Here is an 18,121-nt window from a genome sequence, read left to right on the forward strand (position 1 = left end):
TAGCCAAATAGAAGTTGGTGAATGCATTCTTTCCAACGATCTACAGCCCAGGAAGCGTTCCAATTCTGTGTTATTTGAAGCGATGCGACATCCAGAACGCATGGCTTTTCCTTAGGTTCTGTGACGATGCAGATTCGCCAACACACTGTGTCAGGCAGAGACCAGCGCTGGGAGAGCAGCCACACCGGTCTTTAGAGAGCCTCTTCCTTCCTCAGACAGACAGGCTCCCCTTGTAGAATGTTGGGGGAGCTTTCTAATCAGCCAGAAGTGTCTGCCTGGTGAGCCACACCGGCGATGGGCAGGGGCCCAGCAGGCCCGCAGGAAACCCAGGCTTCAGCCTACAACTGCAGTCTAGACGGGATCACTCGAATGCTGGAGTGAGCCAGGGGAATGGGTACCTGGCCCCGTGACAGTCGCGCAGGGTGGCTGTGCTGGCCTGCACCGGGTGTCACGGCGGAGGAGACAGCGGTTCCCAGATGGGCGGAGGTGGCCTGTTGCCCTCGTGTCCTCGTGTGTGGGAGGAAGAGACTGCAGTAATCAATGAGTTGTGACATTTGTGGCCAGTGGTTCCACTGAGACCAGGGCCTCCATGCAGCTGGCTGTTCAAAATGGAAGTTCAGTCGTCCTGCTGCTTCAAGTGGGAGCTGAGAGCTTGGGGTTGACTGGCCTGAGTAGGGTGGCCACGTCCCTCCTGACGGGAGCACAGCCTCAGCCATGGGGAGGGGGTGGTGGCAGGGACCAGAGATCCCCCCCATCGCAGGGCCGTGGGGTGGGGCAGCCTTGCCATTGGACTAGAGCCCGCCCCCTGCCCTGCTCTGGGACCAGGAGAATGCAGAAGGGACAAACTGGATCCTCAGAAGAAAACAGGAGAAGGCAGGGCTCGCCATCCCGGTGGGTGGCATCAGTGTCATTAGAGCAGCGTCCCATTCGTGCATCCTGCTGAGGGCAGGGCTCCTGGGGACAGGTGATGGCATCATCCGGCTCCGTTGCTCACATTTGGTACTCATTTTGGAGGAACGGACTTCCTACAATGTTGACACTTTTGCTTGGAAGGCATTTTCTTAAGGAGAAAGAGGCCAATCCCTCGTAGATAATCACGAAGTTATTATTTCAGCGGTGCCTCTTAAGGAAAAGAGGTCGCAGTCTCGAATTCTGAGCGGCCTGGCTTGCGTCGGCTCCCCTCCGTGTCTGCATTCTTCGGTGCCTGGTCCTTCAAAGCGAATCCAGCAGGGACCAGCTTCGGAGAATCTTTAGCAAAGTAGACGGTCGTTGCGCAGGAGCAGGGCGCGGCGGGGCTGAATTATGGGCGCGCCACCGGGCAGGGCGCCGGGATTGACCCCGCCGGCGGACGCGTCCTCTTTCCTGGCATGCCAGGACGTCCGCCGGCTCCGCCCCGTGCTCGCGGTATTGACACTGGCGGAGGTGACGTGCGGAAGCGCGGAGAGCCCCGTGCGGCCAGGCCGGCTTGGGAATGCCCGCGAGGACAGCCGCCCGCCCTCCCAGCCCCGCTCTGGGCCGCTGCTCACCCTTACACACACGTGACCAGCACACGTGCCTGTCGCTCAGATCACATGCCTGTCCTACGTTCACGGGGTGTATCGCACAGAGACGCACACGCGCGTGTCACGCAAAGCCACACGTCACGTGCGTGAATCGCGCGCGCGGCATGCACACGGGCGTCCCAGGCGCCGCCTGGGTCCTGTACCACACACACAGATACGTCACCCAAGTCACATGGAGACAGAGACACATACGTGTCGCATACATACGTCACACGTACCGGTCACACACGCCGCACGCATGACACGCAGGTTGCACCCCCCTACTGCGTGCACCCGCATGACAAGTGTACCGCCTGCGCACGTAGCACGCACACGCAGGTTAATACTCCACCCGCCCACGCCGCTGGAGGAAGAAGACCTGCGGATGTGTGACGGCACATTTCCGGGGCCGCGGTGAGAGCGCGGGTGGCTGTGGGAGCCGCCCGCCTTCAGGACTGTGAGGTTCGTGGGCCGGTGGGCTCCTGGAAGGCCCTTCTGTTCTGAGCTGCCCTTCCCCTGCTCCTGCTGCAGGGCGTCTGTTTATGCGCAGGGAGAAGCTCGTCAGATCGTTCTTCCCATTTCTAGTTCTGTCTTGCTGTCCCCTCTGTCCCCAGAACGGCTTCCCCAGGGCTTGCGGAGTCCCGCCTCCCACCCGTGTTCAGAACCTGCGGAGAGTGAGGAAGCCGTCAGGTGGATAGAGAACGGGACGTCCCCTTTGCTGCCGTTACCACTGTTTGCAGGTGCGGCCTCGGATCTGGGCCACAGGGTCCTGGCACCGCTCCCCTGAGTTGCCCTAGCAGGGGGACTCGTGGGTCCACCGGCTCCGTGGGCTGAGACGAGAGGGGGGTGAGAGAAGGCCCCTGGGAGGAGCGGAGACTTAGCCCATGGGGCCTGGATCCTTCTCTCAGCCTCTCTAGTCACGTGAGCAGTGGGACCCAGAAGCTCTCGGAGGAGAAAACAGGGCTTTTGGAAGCTGGCACCCTGCCTTTGTTGGTAGGGCCATTAGCACCCTATTTGGGGACCCACGAGGCCGTGCGGAGGAGGGGGTGTTGGGCACCTTATCCAGCTGTGGCCGCCCATCCTCTGACAGACCTGCGGGTCTTGCCCTAAAGACGTAAGGGCGAAATCCGTGCTAATCCGTTTTGTATATCACTACCGCCTGCCCTGTGTCCGTAGTGTGTTGGATAAGAGCACACACTGGGAAGACAGTGTCCCACACTTTGGTGAGAATATAAGTGAATATATAGTGAATATAAGTGAGAATATAACTGGCGGGGTGGCTCAGCCTGTTGGGCAGCCGACTCTGGATTTCAGCTCAGGCCGTGACCTCAACGGTTCATGGGTTCGAGTCCTGCAATCGGCTCTGTGCTGACAGCACAGAGCCTGCTTGGGATTCTCTCTCTCTCTCTCTCTCTCTCTCTCTCTCTGTCTCTCTCTGTCTGTCTTTCTTTCTCTCTGCCCCTCCCCTGCTCTCTCTCTCTCTCTCTCAGAATAAATCAACTTAAAAAAAGAATATAAGTGGAATGTTCCCTCAGAGCAACTTCACAACATGTATTAAAAACTTAAAACCAGTCGTGGCTTCTGACTCCATGCGTTTTACGAATCGACCTAAGGGAAAGACGAAAGAAGCATGAGGCCAAAACGTTGTACGTGAGGGTGACCACTACAGAATTATGCAGATGCAAGGAATATTAAAGTAGATGTCGAACGGTATGGATATAACTGACGTATTGTGTAGTCATAGACCTGAATGGTAGCTAAGCATTCGAAACCCTGTTTCCACAGGATGAATGTGCATTAGGAAAAAAAGCAAAAGTAAGACACTGCATTCAGAGCGAATTCGGTCCTTTTGGAACAAGATAGAGGTGTTGGCAAAGCAAAGTTTGGCCACAGTTTGAGAATGCAGAGGGTCATGGGGCGGGGACAGGGACATAACAGACAGCGAGGTGTGCTCCCTGGGCAGAACTGTCACACTGTTCTTTTTAGTTTTTCTTTATATTTTTCTGTCCCCCCCCCCCCCCGCCCAGTTTTGGTGGACATGAATTTTTATCATCAAAAGACGAGAGACTTCTATGGTTTAAGAATCTGCCATATTCCTACCTCAACAGAGGATAATAGGGAATATCACTTATCCAGGCTCAGGGAGTACAGCGTTGGTGATCAGCAGCCTGGATCAGTCACCTATTAATTGAAATAATGCTGTGTAACAACCGCAAAATCTCAGCGTCAGACAAAGTAGACTGTCGGCTGTCTGGTTGTCTCTGCTCCATGAGTCTTTTTTGGAACCAGTATGTTAGCCAGATTATGTTTTTTCTGATGAAGCACAAGAGAACCACTCAAAACATTGCAGGCCAGGGGCGCCTGGGTGACTCAGTCGGTTGAGCGTCCGACTTCGGCTCGGGTCATGATCTCACGGTTTGTGGGTTCGAGCTCTGCATCGGGCTCTGTGCTGGCAGCTCAGAGCCCGGAGGCTGCTTCGGATTCTGTGTCTCCCTCTCTCTCTGCTCCTCCCCTGTTCATGCTCTGTCTCTCTCTCAAAAATAAATAAACATTAAAAAAAAATTTCTTTTTTAAAAAACATTGTGGGCCAGCTGAGTCTGGGCTCTGACACCCAGTCACTCCTAGTGAAATCACATGGCTGAGCTTAAAGACAAGGGAGCGACTGCAGTGTCATCCATCCAAGGGCGTGGATCCAAGAAGGGGCTAGAATCCCTGAAGGTGATGGCTGTTTCTTTTAAGCAGATAAAAACGTTAGTTTGGAAACAAATAAAATGGACTCCCTGCCGAGCCCTCTCTTGCCGTTGCTAACGTGGATTTTGCCACTGTTGTGTTCAAGAGGTAGGAACGCTCGCCCTACTGAGAGGCTCTCTCTGTCTTCTTAGATCCTGGCCAACGTGATCATTTTCATCTGTGGGAACCTGGCGGGAGCGTACCACAAGCACCTCATGGAACTTGCTCTGCAGCAGACGTACCAGGACACGTGCAATTGCATCAAGTCCCGGATCAAGCTGGAATTTGAAAAGCGTCAGCAGGTAACGTGTGTGTTTCAGTCTCGCTTCCCCATTACTTGAGGCATGATTAGGAGGATGCTGTTAGGCTAATACTGTTAATACCGTTCACCCATCGTGGGGCATCAGAAAGAATCTGGAGCAGCCGACTGCCCGCGCCCAGCCTTGGGCTGGGTGCCTGGCGGAGTTAGAGACCAAAGAGCAGGGATGGCGTCTGTAGACCCAGCCCCGGTGACCTCAGGATCACCCACGTGCGAGCGTCCCATCAGCGGCCATCATCACACGGATGGGGAAACTCCAGTAGTCATTATCATCATCATCAATGACGCTTTGTCGAGACACTCACTTGAACGAAAACACAGGGCTCTGATGGCGTCTGCCCCAGCCGAAATCTGAGCCCCCTCCCTCCGCGCCGTCACAATGCTTCCTACAGTGCCTACCGTGTAGTCCACGCGGGAGGAAATAATCAAAGTCGTTCCTGAGGGAGGTCATGGGAGTTGAGGTGGAGGGTGCAGCAGGGAGCTCGCTGTCGTGACTGGGCCTGTCCCGGGGTGACCGTTGTGGGGGAGGCGTGGAAACGCACATCAGAAAAATACACAGGTTACGGCAAAGCATCGGAAGAATGAGAGAGGAAGACGAGTAGGAGGTGTGGCGAGCAAAGCCGTGTGTCATCAGGGACGGTGGAGAGCTGGTGAAACAGATAGGCTTTGGAGGGGAAACCATAAATACACAAGGGGCCCTGTATTTAATATGCTTAACTTCAGGTGGCGGCGGGGCATCACGTGACTGGCTTTGTTTTTCTTGGGTTTATGTATCTGTCACCAGGGACCCCAGTCCCCATGTCTAAAGGTGGTGGTTAGCAGGACTCTGTGAATACCCCACCTCACCTGTCAGAGAGCATTCATCACCGTGCCTGTGCTGGTAGCAGTCAGTATTTGGGGCATGGAAGATGTTTCACTATTATGTGTTCAATGGTACCGAGTTAGTCCATTCTATGAAATTACACCAAAATGTATCACGGTAGCAACAAAAACGTGTATTTGAGGGGCACCTGGGTGGCTCAGTCACTTGAGCATCTGACTCTTGATTTCAGCTTAGGTCATGACCAGGGTCGTGGGATCGAGCCCTACGGTGGGCTCCGTGCTGAGTACAGAACGTGCTTAAGATTCTCTCTCTCTCTCCCCCTCTGCCGCTCCCCGCCACCCCCCCCCCAAAAAAAAGCATCCTTTAGGTTTTGATGCTAGACTTTTGTGTATAGACTGATGAATAGTGATCAAATTCCTCTTTGAAAACAGCAGGTTGATTTCACTTCATCCACTCAACAAAAATTGACTGAGCACGTAATTTGTGTCTGGCATGATTCTAGGCACCAGGATACGGCCATGAACGTTGTATTCTCACTGGTATCACTAGCAAATCTCACAGTTAAATTTTAAAAAGCATTTTGTTACAACCCATATAGCAAAGGTTTCCAGTAACGAATGTTTAATTCTTTGATATCTATGTGTATCAAACTCCGGATTCAACATTAAGAGTTATAGACCGTTGTTAATTTGGGGCTGTTATCCAGTATATTTTCATATACTTGTGTCCAGTAACATTTTAAATCTGGGTTCTAGAAGATTCCACAGTTTCAACAGGCAGCACTTAGTGTTCATGATTGTTTTCTCTGTAGATTTCAAACATTTGAGGATAAATGGTTTCCTTTCCCAAATAGTAGCGACTCTATCAGTTTGGTTCTGACAGGCGTATTTAACTTTCTTTTCCATCACCTCCAGAATCTACTTCAAAATCGCATGAAGGCTGAGGGAACTGAAATTCCAAGTAGACAGATTATGTAACCTAATATTTATAGTACCAGCTTTGGCAAAAGCAGTAAGTCAGGCTACTGACCTCATCTGCACTGCATACTTCTCTGAAGAGTCCCTGAACCCCCAGAACCAGGTGTCACTCTTGTCACGGTGATCTGTGGCCTCCGAGTAGTCCGGTGGCCATACTTGGACCTTAGGTAGCTCAGGAATTAGAGCTATGACATCTTGTGTGTTGAGGCTTTATGGGACAATCATGAGAGGTACTATAAGGTATTATAAGGACATTTACTAGTTTTTTAAAAAGGGACCTTTTAGAGAAGAGGGACACTTTGAAAGAAGAGTAAGACCTTGTGCTAAAGATGCCTAATAAAATATAATTTGACACCACAAATGTGTTTTGCTATTGATGTTGGGAGTCAGCTCCCAGGGTCTGGTGCCCAGAATGCAGTACTTTTCTTGTTAGGGCTTTGGAAAATATGTTTCTAGAATTAGAGTGAATGCTTACACTTTTTTGAAACTGGCATGCAATTAAGTGGGAACAGAATCTTCTTTTAGTTAATAAAATCAGTAAGATGTGATCTGCCAGATATAAGGAAATACAAAAAAAAAAAAAATTAGCCAACAGCAACCTGTATGTCCTTCATATAGAGGGTGAGTCCGGAGACCGTGAGTCCTGGTACGGCCACAGACCAAATGACAGTCCGAGGGCGCCACGTGTCCCTTCCTGCCCACCCTTTACCACAAACCACCTTTGCTTCATCCACAATCACCATGGCAAATGGCAGTACTCTTCAAAGTGCTTAATTCAATGATAGGGGTGGATGCTGAGCAAAAGAATTTGTTTCAGCATCTATTAGGACAATATAAATGCCATCCATTCGAATATTCTATATTGGCAGTTGCCTCAGTGGGAGTTGACACTCCCAGAGGCTGAGTGGCCGCCATCTTGGATAGTCACTGGGCCTGTTTCCCAGCTCACCCACGCTGACCTCGGGCCTTGGAGAGATAGGCCAGTGTCAGGCGAGCCCAGCAAGCCCCCCTCATGCAACCTGCTGGGGGCTGTAATAGCTGATGCTGTTGGGAGGTGTCTAGGAATTCTGAAACCTTTTCAGCATTGCTCAGCTCTTTACTTTCTTTCCTTCAAATGTTGTGATATTTTTCCTAGATGCAAATGAGATGAATTTTTAGAGACTAAAAACCATGTTTGAATAAAGTGACTATTTGTGCTATGAGATTGGGGGAGAGGAGAGAATGAAAAATGTTAGCAGAGATTTTTCTCAGAGTTATATTCTTGCCCTAAAAGTGCTCTCATATAGAAACACTGAAAATTATGATTTTTTCACTAGGTGGGAAATGTAAGGCGTTGCATTAGCACCGAGGCCACCTTTACGCCTTTTGACTTTTTTCTCAAGACTCACATCCTGCAGGAAAAGCCTCAGCCATGTCTTGAGCACAGTTTCAGTGCAATAGAAGGTTCTTTATCAAACCTGAGAAAACAGCGGGTGTTTTTCCCTGGAGTATGTAATAGACTCTCAGGAATTGATAGGAGCCGGATTCAGAACAAAACAAGAATTTCTCTCCTAACCGCATGGGCAGTGGAAATGAATTTTGCCTCTGAAGTAGTAAAAACTGTATTTTCTTTTTTTTTTTTTTATAGAAAGAAAATAAACCCTCTTCAACTTCTATGTTGTCTTTGTTTTAAAGTGGTGTAACTCAAAGCGTTTTTACATGGTCTGCCTTCATCTGGAACCACGCTATAGATTGAATATGACAGAATTACGCATTCTAGTAGAAAATACTAGTCAAGCGAGATATGGACCCCTGATGAACCTAGATCTGTACCCCAGGTGGGGGTTTAGTGAACCAGTAGGCTTTCTGGCTCTCGTTGGGGGCAAAATTGGTTTTCTTCTCTGCAGACATCAGTGAAATGAATAACTGATCCTTTTGTGTTCATGGTTGAATAATGAATGTGCCCATCTTTATCCTAATATGATAGCAGGCCCCATTAGGGCATTGCTGAATGTATTGTGTAAGTCATTTAGGATGCCAGGAAAAAGTGTTGTTGGAGATGTTTTAGATTTGGGCTGCTAGATTTGGCCCTTTTTCATGAGGGAAAGGAGACAAGAAGTAACTAATTTTTTTTTTTTTTTTTTGCGTCCTCATAATGTGCCTGGTAGTCTGTTTAGTACTTTGACGTATCCATTCCCTAGCTGTGCTGTAACAAATTACCATAAACATAATGGCTTAAAATAGAACAAATTTATTCTCACACAGTTCTGGAGGTTAGAAGTCCAAAATCAGTCTCATGAGCTGAAGTCAAAGTATTGTCACGGCTGGCTTTAAGGGAGAGTCTGTTTCCTTGATTTTGAGTTTCTAGAGCCTGAGTGAATGCCGTGACTCCTAGCCTCTCCCTCCATGTTCAGTCTCAGCAGCGTAGAACCTTCCAGTGTCTCCACCTCCTTCTCCCTCTCCCCCTCTCCTCTCGAACTCTCTGCCCTCTGATTCTCCATGTACTTTCTTCCCTCCATCTGCTCTAAAGCCACTGCTTCCTTCTCATAAGAATAATCCAAGGTAGTCTATCCACCTCGGGGTCCTTAATTTAATCCCACTGCAAAGCTCTTGGTTTACCATGTAAGGTGACATAGTTAGGTTCTGAGGACTAGGATGGGGACCATCCTCTTTTCAGGGCCATTATCCAGCCTGCCGTCCTCTTTTTTATTTCTGTATCAACTCTCTGACCTAAGTCCTTTTTCCTATTTCAACCAGGTAAAGGAATTGTCCAAATTACTTATCCAAGTTCACTCGGCTAGTCAGCGTGGCCTTTTCTGCCTTTCATGTTGGTTCTTTGCAAGTTCGTTTCAGCGACCTCTGAACATAGGTTAGCTAGAGATTTTCTGAGGCATGAAATACTTTTTTTTTTTTTAAATTAACTATGCCATTCATCATTACTAGTTAAATAAGAAAGCCTAAGATAATACCAAATGTGTGTCTGATGTGGTCACTAGGTAATGAGTTGCCGGGTTAAGTGAAGTGTCCTCCATGAGGGTGTCGGGTGTCAGGAAGTTCTATGGAAGGTCATTCACACCATGCAAGGAGCCACCGTGTGAAATCTGTCTGTGGCTTCATTTCCCTACTGTGGCAGAAGGGCTGAGAAGAGAGAGGGTGCACTCTGGAGGCAGAGCTTCTGAATTGAGCTTTTTTTTTTCCTTGAGAGAGAGAGAGAAAGAGAGAGAGAGGCAGAGAGCATTAGTGACAGAGTGGCAGAAAGAGGAAGAGAGAATCCCAAGCAGACTCCGGACCATCAGCGCAGGGCACAACGCAGGGCTCACGAACCGTGAGATCATGAGCTGATCCGAGATCAAGAGTCCGATGCTCTACCAACGAAGCCACCCAGGCACCCCAAGGTTGTGTTACCTTAGTGTGATGCTGGTCGCATTTCTTAACTGCTCTCTTAGATTCTCTCACGGAGGTTCACGTGATCCCTTGCCCAATTTAACAAACAGTTTTCCCAGCCTCCAAAATGGTGTCCTGTTAAGAAAGTGGTCAGTAGCCGGTCTGGCCATTGAACCCTGATGATGCAGGTGCACTTATATTAAACAGCAGAAATCAGCTGCCGCCCTGGCTGAGGCATTGAGCGTGAGGTTGGCGGGAGGGAGGGGTGGATGTGGCCATGCCATCCCCGGAGTTACCTTCTCGTCCATTCTTCCTTGAGGCAAACAGAGTGAGCAGAGAAATGTTGGATAATTGGTGGATAATTACCCCGGACACTCTTCTACCAGCGTCTTCTCACCAAGTTCAGAAGTTTACTTTTTACCCTGGGGAATGGATGGTGTGAGTCAATCCCAACTCATATTACAGGACTTATTGTTTCCCTCAATTTCCTTCATCCTAATAGGAGCTTTTAGGCAGAGTCCAGGCTGAGGCATGTCAACCTCATATGCTTCTTGAGGGAACCAAATTGGGCAGAAAGAGCCCAACAGAAGTTCCAGCCAGTGAGACATTGTCACTGCCATTCCTGAAGAACTAAAGCAGTAAATTTTAGTGTCAATGTTACCCAGGACCTTTGGGTAGGGTGGTGCATCCAGCAGCGACAGCAGAACGTGAGAACCCCACAACATCACACCCTGTGTACGGTCTGGTTCAGATACGCAGACCCTGCTCTGGCTTTTGTGTCATCAAAGATTATTAACTACACTTTCCTCCCACCCGGGGGATGGGTGTCTACTTTTTTTCTATTTTATTAAATAATCCCTGTAGAGTTTCTATTTGGTGTCCCTTCCTTGATGAAGTCATAGCTTATATTGTGCTTGGTCACCACTTCTGTCCATTTTATCAAGCGATAGATTACACAACTTTCCCTTTGGCATCTCTCGCTCAAGGGAGAGGTCATAGCTCATACAGATGCTTATCACCACCTTATTCTCATCACTCATTAGTGAAAGATGGAATCACGTAGAAGACCACACTTCCTCGTCACGTGAAAGTTGGAAAAAATGGAAGAGTCACGGTTTCATGAAAGGGCTCTCCTCACCGTGTTTGCCGTTTGAATCGTCAGATTGAAGTTAAACAATTGGTTTAATGGTTTGCACCATATTGTATCATGTTGACGATTTAAATTCTCTTGAAGCTCAGATGTTATGCCTTATTGAGAAATTCCGGGGCAAGGTATTCTAAGACGCCGCATTTCACCATGAGCCTTTTACCCAGTTCCTTTAAATGAGAAATGGAAATCGATTCCAGAAAAAAAAATATATCAGTGACCCTCAAATCGTTAAGCCTGAAATAATTTCTGATAAGTCCTTTAGTTCAAATGGTTGAAATCAGTACATATTTTCTAAGATGACAATGAAGGCCGTGTTGTGAATGTGTACTCTGGCTCCTTTAAGGAGAAAGCAACGATTACAGATCCAAGACTACGGGGAAAGAAGAGGGATTCATAGGAATCCCTTCGAATGTCCATGCCTAATGAAGACTACCACTGCAGGGGGTTAGTAAATAGTAGCTCACAAAAATAGCACTCTTTATTTGTTCACTCTTTAACAAGTCAGGCGTTCTGCTCTAAAGGAAAGAAACTAAGGGTTACAGCAATTCATTAAGCAGAGATCCTTTTAATGAATATATGCAAGTGTCTAGTTCTATCATGACAGTAGAAGAGCTACATGGTAAAGTAGAACTCTCCAGACGTTTCCTCTATGTAAGAAACGTGAGCCAAACTCCCAGCTAATATCTATGCAGAGTAAGCATCTCACCTGTCTTGTTGGGGACACACCTGGGAAAGAGTTCTGTTGCTTCAAATTATCACAAGCTAATCTCTGCTGATAATATAAAAGAAGCACAGAAAACAGAAGTTGCACCCTAAGCAGAGCATCTGGTTCTGATATTTTGGGCCTCTGGGAATTTTTAGTGTTTCATGGAGACCGCCTACTTTTTATACCCTGGGATGAAATATTTTGATGCTGGCAAGATTGTATAATAGGCAAAGAATATTCTAGTGGAAAGACTCAAGAAAGTTCTACCTCACTTGATATGAGTGAAATAAACCCAATCGAAAGGAATTCCAAAATCAGTCCTTCTGGTTCCATTATCCATTCTTCTGGTATTTGTCACATACAGGAGAAGATGTGCATTTATTCCAAAATCAAAGGCAAAGTGTCAAGTCTCTTATGATATTTTTCTTCCTGCAGATGAAACCACAGATGGGCCACTTAACTGTTAATAGAGGGAAAAGGCACTTTATGTCCATCAGCATGGGGCTGATTTAAGATGTTAAAGTTATTGAACCTCTGTGTTTAATAATTTGTTACCATGAGCCCAGTCATAGATAAAAAAAACATGTCATGTGGCGTTAGTGATGTGCTTATTGTATTGAGGCACCCATGGATGTTCATACCAAATTAACGCTTAGGACTTATGAGTTTTTTAATTTTGTTAATTGCATTTGTGTTTTCAAAAGGTGTTATTGTTTGGATTTTTTTTTTTTCTTTTAGGTTGTCTGGGTGTCCTCACAGTTTTAGGAAATTTTGTTCTAGGGCTTTTCCGGAAGAATCCTTTAATCTGCTTATATGTTAGGAACCATTTGATATATGTAAGCTGCCAGATGTGAAAATTCCTCCCAGAGACCTGTGTTTTCCATAGATGTGAAAGCATGTACAACTATATGCTTTGCTCAGGAATGAAACCAGAGGAGCATTGGGGTAATGATATGCACATAAAGCCGTGCATAGACTATTAAGTTAAAATAATAGTTTTTACATATATACTCCCATTAAATACAGGATCATGAAGACTGTGGAAGGCACTAGCTCTCCTATCTATCGAAACGTCTACTTCACAATTTTATCTGTGATTGTATGTTATGTGCCAAGGGATTAACCCCAGAGAATAGAGTAATACCTGAGATTTACGGTCCCTTTTGTCTTTGGGCTTAAACACCAATGAAAGGAGACATGATAACTTACTAAATGCATAAATTTGATTAGAAGGTGCAAGTTACTGTGGCAAAGTGTAATGGAGAAGGCAGAGCGGCATATCGGAGCAGGCATCAGGGAGGCTTCTCTGGAGAGGTGACGTTTGGACTGAAATGGTATTGCAGAAGGATGCAGCCCTCTGATACTTTGATGAAAATGCTCTAAACAGAGGGGGCAGGTCTGCAGGGTCTTGAGTTAGAAACCAGATTGTCCTGTTTGAGGAACATCAAGGTCGGGGGGACAGTTGGGTAAGAGAAGAGAGTTGGAGACAGAGACGGGAGCCAGACCACACACTTGGCCTTGTAAAGTATGCTGAGGACTTGGAATTTTATTATACACTGAATGGGAAGGCACTGAGGAGTTTAAGTGAGGTAGTGAGATGAACTGGTAACATTCTTAAAAGGATCTCTCTGACTGCTGGTGGAGAATAGAGGAGGAAGGAGCGTTAGCAGAGGGACAAGTTTTGGGAGTAGTCCAGACTAGAGGTAAGAGTAGCTTCGGTCACAGTGGACAGATGCAGGGTGTATTTTGAAACTAAACTGGTAGGAATTACTGTTGAGTTAGGTGTTGGATGGGAGAAAGATAAAATAAGAAAGATTCAAAGCTTTGAACTTGAGCAGCTGGGTAATGGCTAGTGTGCCACTTATAAGACGTTAAAGTCTTTGGGAACAATATTTATTGCAGGTAGTGGTAGAGTTGAAATCAAGAGTTGAGTTTTGAACAGTTAATTTTTTTAATATGAAATTTATTGTCAAATTGGTTTCCATACAACACCCAGTGCTCATCCCAACAGGTGTCCTCCTCAATGCCCCTCACCCACTTTCCCCTCCCTCCCACCCCCCATCAACCCTCAGTTTATTCTCAGTTTTTAAGAGTAATTTTGAGATACCCATGATAATGTCCAAGGGGCAATGCCAACCTATAGTTTTTACATGAGATCTGGATCTGAAAATGTAAATTTGGAAGTCATCAACATACATTGGTATGTTGATATACTATATATATATATATATATATATATTATATATATATGTATGTATATATGTATATATACATATATATACATATATATATAATATATACATATATTTTATATATATATAATATATTTTATATGTATTTTTAATTTTAATGTGTATTTATTATTGAGAGACAGAGTGTGAGTGTGGGAGGGGCAAAGAGAGAGGGAGACACAGAATCTGAAGCAGACTCCAGGCTCTGAGCTATCATCACAGAGCCCGATGCGGGGCTCGAATGCACAGACTATAAGATCGTGACCTGAGCCAAAGTTGGACACTTAACTGACTGAGCCACCCAGGCACCCCAACATATATTGGTCTTTTTTTTTAAATTTTTTAAATGTTTATTTATTTTTTGAGACAGAGAGAGACAGAGCATGAACGGGGGAGGGTCAGAGAGAGAGGGAGACACAGAATCCAAAGCAGGCTCCAGGCTCTGAGCTGTCAGCACAGAGCCTGACGCAGGGCTCAAACTCACGGACCGTGAGATCGTGACCTGAGCCGATGTCGGACGCTTAACCGACTGAGCCACCCAGGCGCCCTTATATTGGTCTTTAAAAGACTAAATGAGATTTTCTAGGGAGAACGTGATCAGAAAATATTAAAATGACCCAAGGCCAACCCTGAAAACACACCAATGTTAGAGAAAGAACAGAAGGAGAGGACTCAGCCAAAGTCACTGAAAAAGATCACTCTTGTAGGAAAGAAGCCAGAGAATGTGGTTCAAGAGAAGTAAAGGGAGAAAGTTTAGGGGGGACCATGGTGAACTTAGCCAAGTGCTGAAAGAGAGTGTCAAAGAAGTGATCACCAGTCTTGGCAACATGTTCATGGGTGGCCTGGGCAGAGGGATGGAAATGACTGAGCTCAGGTAGGGAGAAAATAGAAGGTGAGGAAGTGCATGCATTGAGCATGGACAGCTCTTTTGACACATGCAGCTGTAAAGGGGAGCCAGAAAGAGCCAAGCAGTTTGTTCGGGGAAGGTTTTCTTTACCCAAGATGGAGGCCAGTGTCGTATTATGTATCTTCTATGGCATCTCTGCGAAAACATTTTAATAATTTCTACTGTATTACATTATATGGTTTTCTCAATGTCTTTCTTTTATTCTGAATCATTGATTCCCAGGAAGTGAGGGGAAGAAGGATTGATTGATTTTTCCAGAAAGGCATTTGTGTTCCTAGATTACAATTCCTAACTAATCACAGTACTAGTCTATTGAGTATACGAACTCCTGTTCTGGTAATAGCTACTAGAAAGGTTTTAACTCCAATAGAAACAATGAAAAAGAGTTACTTAGTAGACAAATAATAATAACAACATGGAAACCATGAAAAGGAACAGAAAGACTGGGAAGACTGTAGGTAGAATAAAGACAATGAAGACAAAAACTCAGGCTTCAACTTGTGTTAACTACGTTTTAGAAACACATTAAAGTGAAACCGTGAGATTAAACATTAGAAGGAAAAGAGTTCCTCCTCTTAGCCAATAAATGAAAGAAAGAAAGAAAGAAAGAAAGAAAGAAAGAAAGAAAGAAAGAAAGAAAGAAAGAAAGAAAGAAAGAGAGAGAAAGAAAGAAAATCGCATATCCATGAATGTGTCATTATCACCATATTCCTGGGAGGATCACTGTCCAGGGCTTGAACATTTCAACGTTGGATAGTTTTCCTAAAAGTGTAATCTTCCTTATAAGAATGGAAAAAGCAAAGGTAGGCGTTCCACCTGGAGACAAAAATCATCAGCAACCAGTGGAATAGTTAAGAATTGAAAAGCAAAAAACAGGGAACAGTGAGAGGCAGCTCCGATCACCTCCTTTTGTCAAAACTGTGAAAGCCACCGCAGACACACTGTTTTCTCCCTGCTGTTCACGGACTCCTGCCCATGACGATCAACCAGCAAATAATGCTTTGGCCTCAATGGAATTTTCTTGCTGTTTTCTTCCCCCCACCCCCACCCCAGTCCTGTTTTAGGCACCTTTCCGGCTACATGTGTGCTAGATTCTCTAAGAAGTTAGGACTTGGGTCTTTTAAACAAGCTGTATAGAATCAAAACAGGAGTATTTAACCATTGACTGTGGAATAAGGTCAGACCAACCTGCTGGAGTCTGAGGCTTGGCAGGCCACGCCCAACATCTCAGCCCTGAAGGACATGACCATCTCTTGGACAAGGCTTAGCTACATATGTGGACCCTCGCACTCCAAGACGGGCTCCACCGATTGGAGGACCAAACACAAATCACGCACACGAAACAGTGCATCATGTGAATGTGCCTCGTGAGTGTCTTAACCTGACCCTCTCCCAGTGTTCCTGCCTACAAATGAGTCCCTCGGGGTCAACATGTGGCAGCTGTCTGGGCAGCTGCCTGAGAGCTTACTGCCAGACTAAGTGACTCGGGTGCATTTCCCAGGGACATCATCGTTATCCCTCTGAGAGGTACTTGGGGCCTGTTCCTGCCATCCTGAAACTAGACTGTGAATTCTTTGGTGGAAAGGGCTGTCTGTTATTTTATTATTTTTCTTTATAGTCTTAGAACCTAGTGCAGTTCCCTGCATGGAGTAAGCAAGAACATGCACGCTTAAACACAGCTGATAAAAACACCGGTATAGTGTTTTCTCTCTCTCTCTCTTTCTCTCTCTCTCTCTCTCTGTCCCTCCCTCCCTCCCACTGTTCAGCTTTCATAATGCAATAATTAATTATATATGTACTCAGAGGTAATTAGTTTAACTGTGTTATTATCAGTGGTCCCAAAAGCACGTCCTCCTACATTTTGGACTCGTTGTGATTTATAGCAACTCTGGACTCCGGAGTATTCTTACCTCCTCTTGATTCACACGTCCTGACTCTCTCCCTCTGTCTCTTCTGGATTCCTTGCACGTTAAGGGTGATCTCTGAGCACTTCATGTCCTATGACTGCTTTGAATGAACCCAGATACTATCAGATGCGTCGTCCCATTATGAGGCTCAATTTTGTCATGTTGTCGTTCACATTAGATCTTCAAAAAAGTAACAAAGACAGACAGCAAAAATGTGCCATTCCTGTTCTCTGTGCCCACATTCCTCTCCCCAAAAGTCACTAGTGTGGTCTTGGCTGAAATATTGTTATGAACTTGGGTTCCATTAGCCTCATTGTCATGGAGGTGATCAATATAGCCTTCCGGGAAGGAGTGTACAGACAGAAGTTTTGCATGTGTCATAAACAATGCAATTTTTATGTCAAAGACAAAATACAAGCTTGAAATCACCCTAGCCTATTAATTCGATCCAGATGTGCTGAGGAACACGCATTTAAACTAGCCTTCAATGAAAAGTTCTGCTCATGGATACAATGTTGGTGACAGTTTGCAGGATAATGGATCTTTGGAACAGTGCTAGATTTGACATCAGTGAGTATAGCACTTAAGATAATTACTATCTCAGACCTTTGCTGGTGAATTTTATTAACAAGTTGGGGGGAAACTCTCTCGGGGGAATATTTCGGAGTGAGTGTTCCACAGCGTGGGTCAGTACACAGAGACACGTCCACCACGGATGATATGTTTTAAGAAGGGCAGGCAGAGCAAGGAACACTCAAAACTCGGGCCGTGAGGGGCGTCTGGGTGGCTCAGTCGGTGAAGGGGCCAACTTCAGCTCAGGTTATGATCTCGGGGTTCACGAGTTCGAGCCCCGCGTCAGGCTCTGTGCTGACAGCTCGGAGCCTGGGGCCTGCTTTGGATTCTGTCTCTCTCTCTCTCTCTCTCTCTCTCTCTCTGCCCTTCCCTGCTCAAGCTGTCTCTCTGTCTCAATAATAAATAAACGTTAAAAAAATTAAAAAAAAAAAAACAAAAAAAAAACTCGGGCCGTGAAGATGTGACACTTCCAAATGAGTGAGCTTTCTGAAAAGTTATGAGTGGGATTTTGAATGCCTTATTGAAAAACGGAGGGGAATCCTTTTATTAAAGAGCAGAACTTCACCAGCTGATATAAAAGAACGTGAATGTGACAAATGCCACAGGAGAGAATTGACAGATCTCTCAAAGTTGCTGATGAATAATGGAAAGAAAGTTAAAACGTGCCTTTAAATAAGTTTGCTTTTTATACGCTTTCATGAAAAATGGTCCTGTCCTTTCCCATGGAAATCAGCATTTATAGCTACTGTCTTCTGCTTTCGGTGACATCACAGCTTTATTTCACTGGGAAATGGGCAATACAAGCATGAAGCCTAGAAAAACAAAATCAAACAGATTATGCAAAAACAGAGAGAGAGACCTACTTGATGGCATTTTGTGGGTATTTTCTCTAGA

The 18,121-nt window shown here is 46.0% G+C and overlaps 1 protein-coding gene across 3 annotated transcripts in view; it reads left to right on the forward strand.

Moving 5' to 3' along the window:
* Positions 1 to 18,121, forward strand: part of ADCY2 (adenylate cyclase 2) — a 412,863-nt gene that overhangs the window by 205,343 nt on the left and 189,399 nt on the right. For 2 of the 3 annotated variants that reach the window (XM_019450817.2, XM_019450814.2), the window contains exon 4: positions 4,424 to 4,573. The exons of the other annotated variant lie outside the window; for it this stretch is intronic. In XM_019450817.2, coding sequence (XP_019306362.2) covers positions 4,424 to 4,573 — 150 coding nt within the window. The remainder of the gene's footprint in view (positions 1 to 4,423; positions 4,574 to 18,121) is intronic. 3 annotated transcript variants of the gene reach the window in all.

The sequence above is a fragment of the Panthera pardus genome, unplaced genomic scaffold (assembly GCF_024362965.1).
Source record: "Panthera pardus isolate Hobbes unplaced genomic scaffold, ASM2436296v1 HiC_scaffold_2, whole genome shotgun sequence".
Lineage (NCBI taxonomy): Eukaryota > Metazoa > Chordata > Mammalia > Carnivora > Felidae > Panthera > Panthera pardus.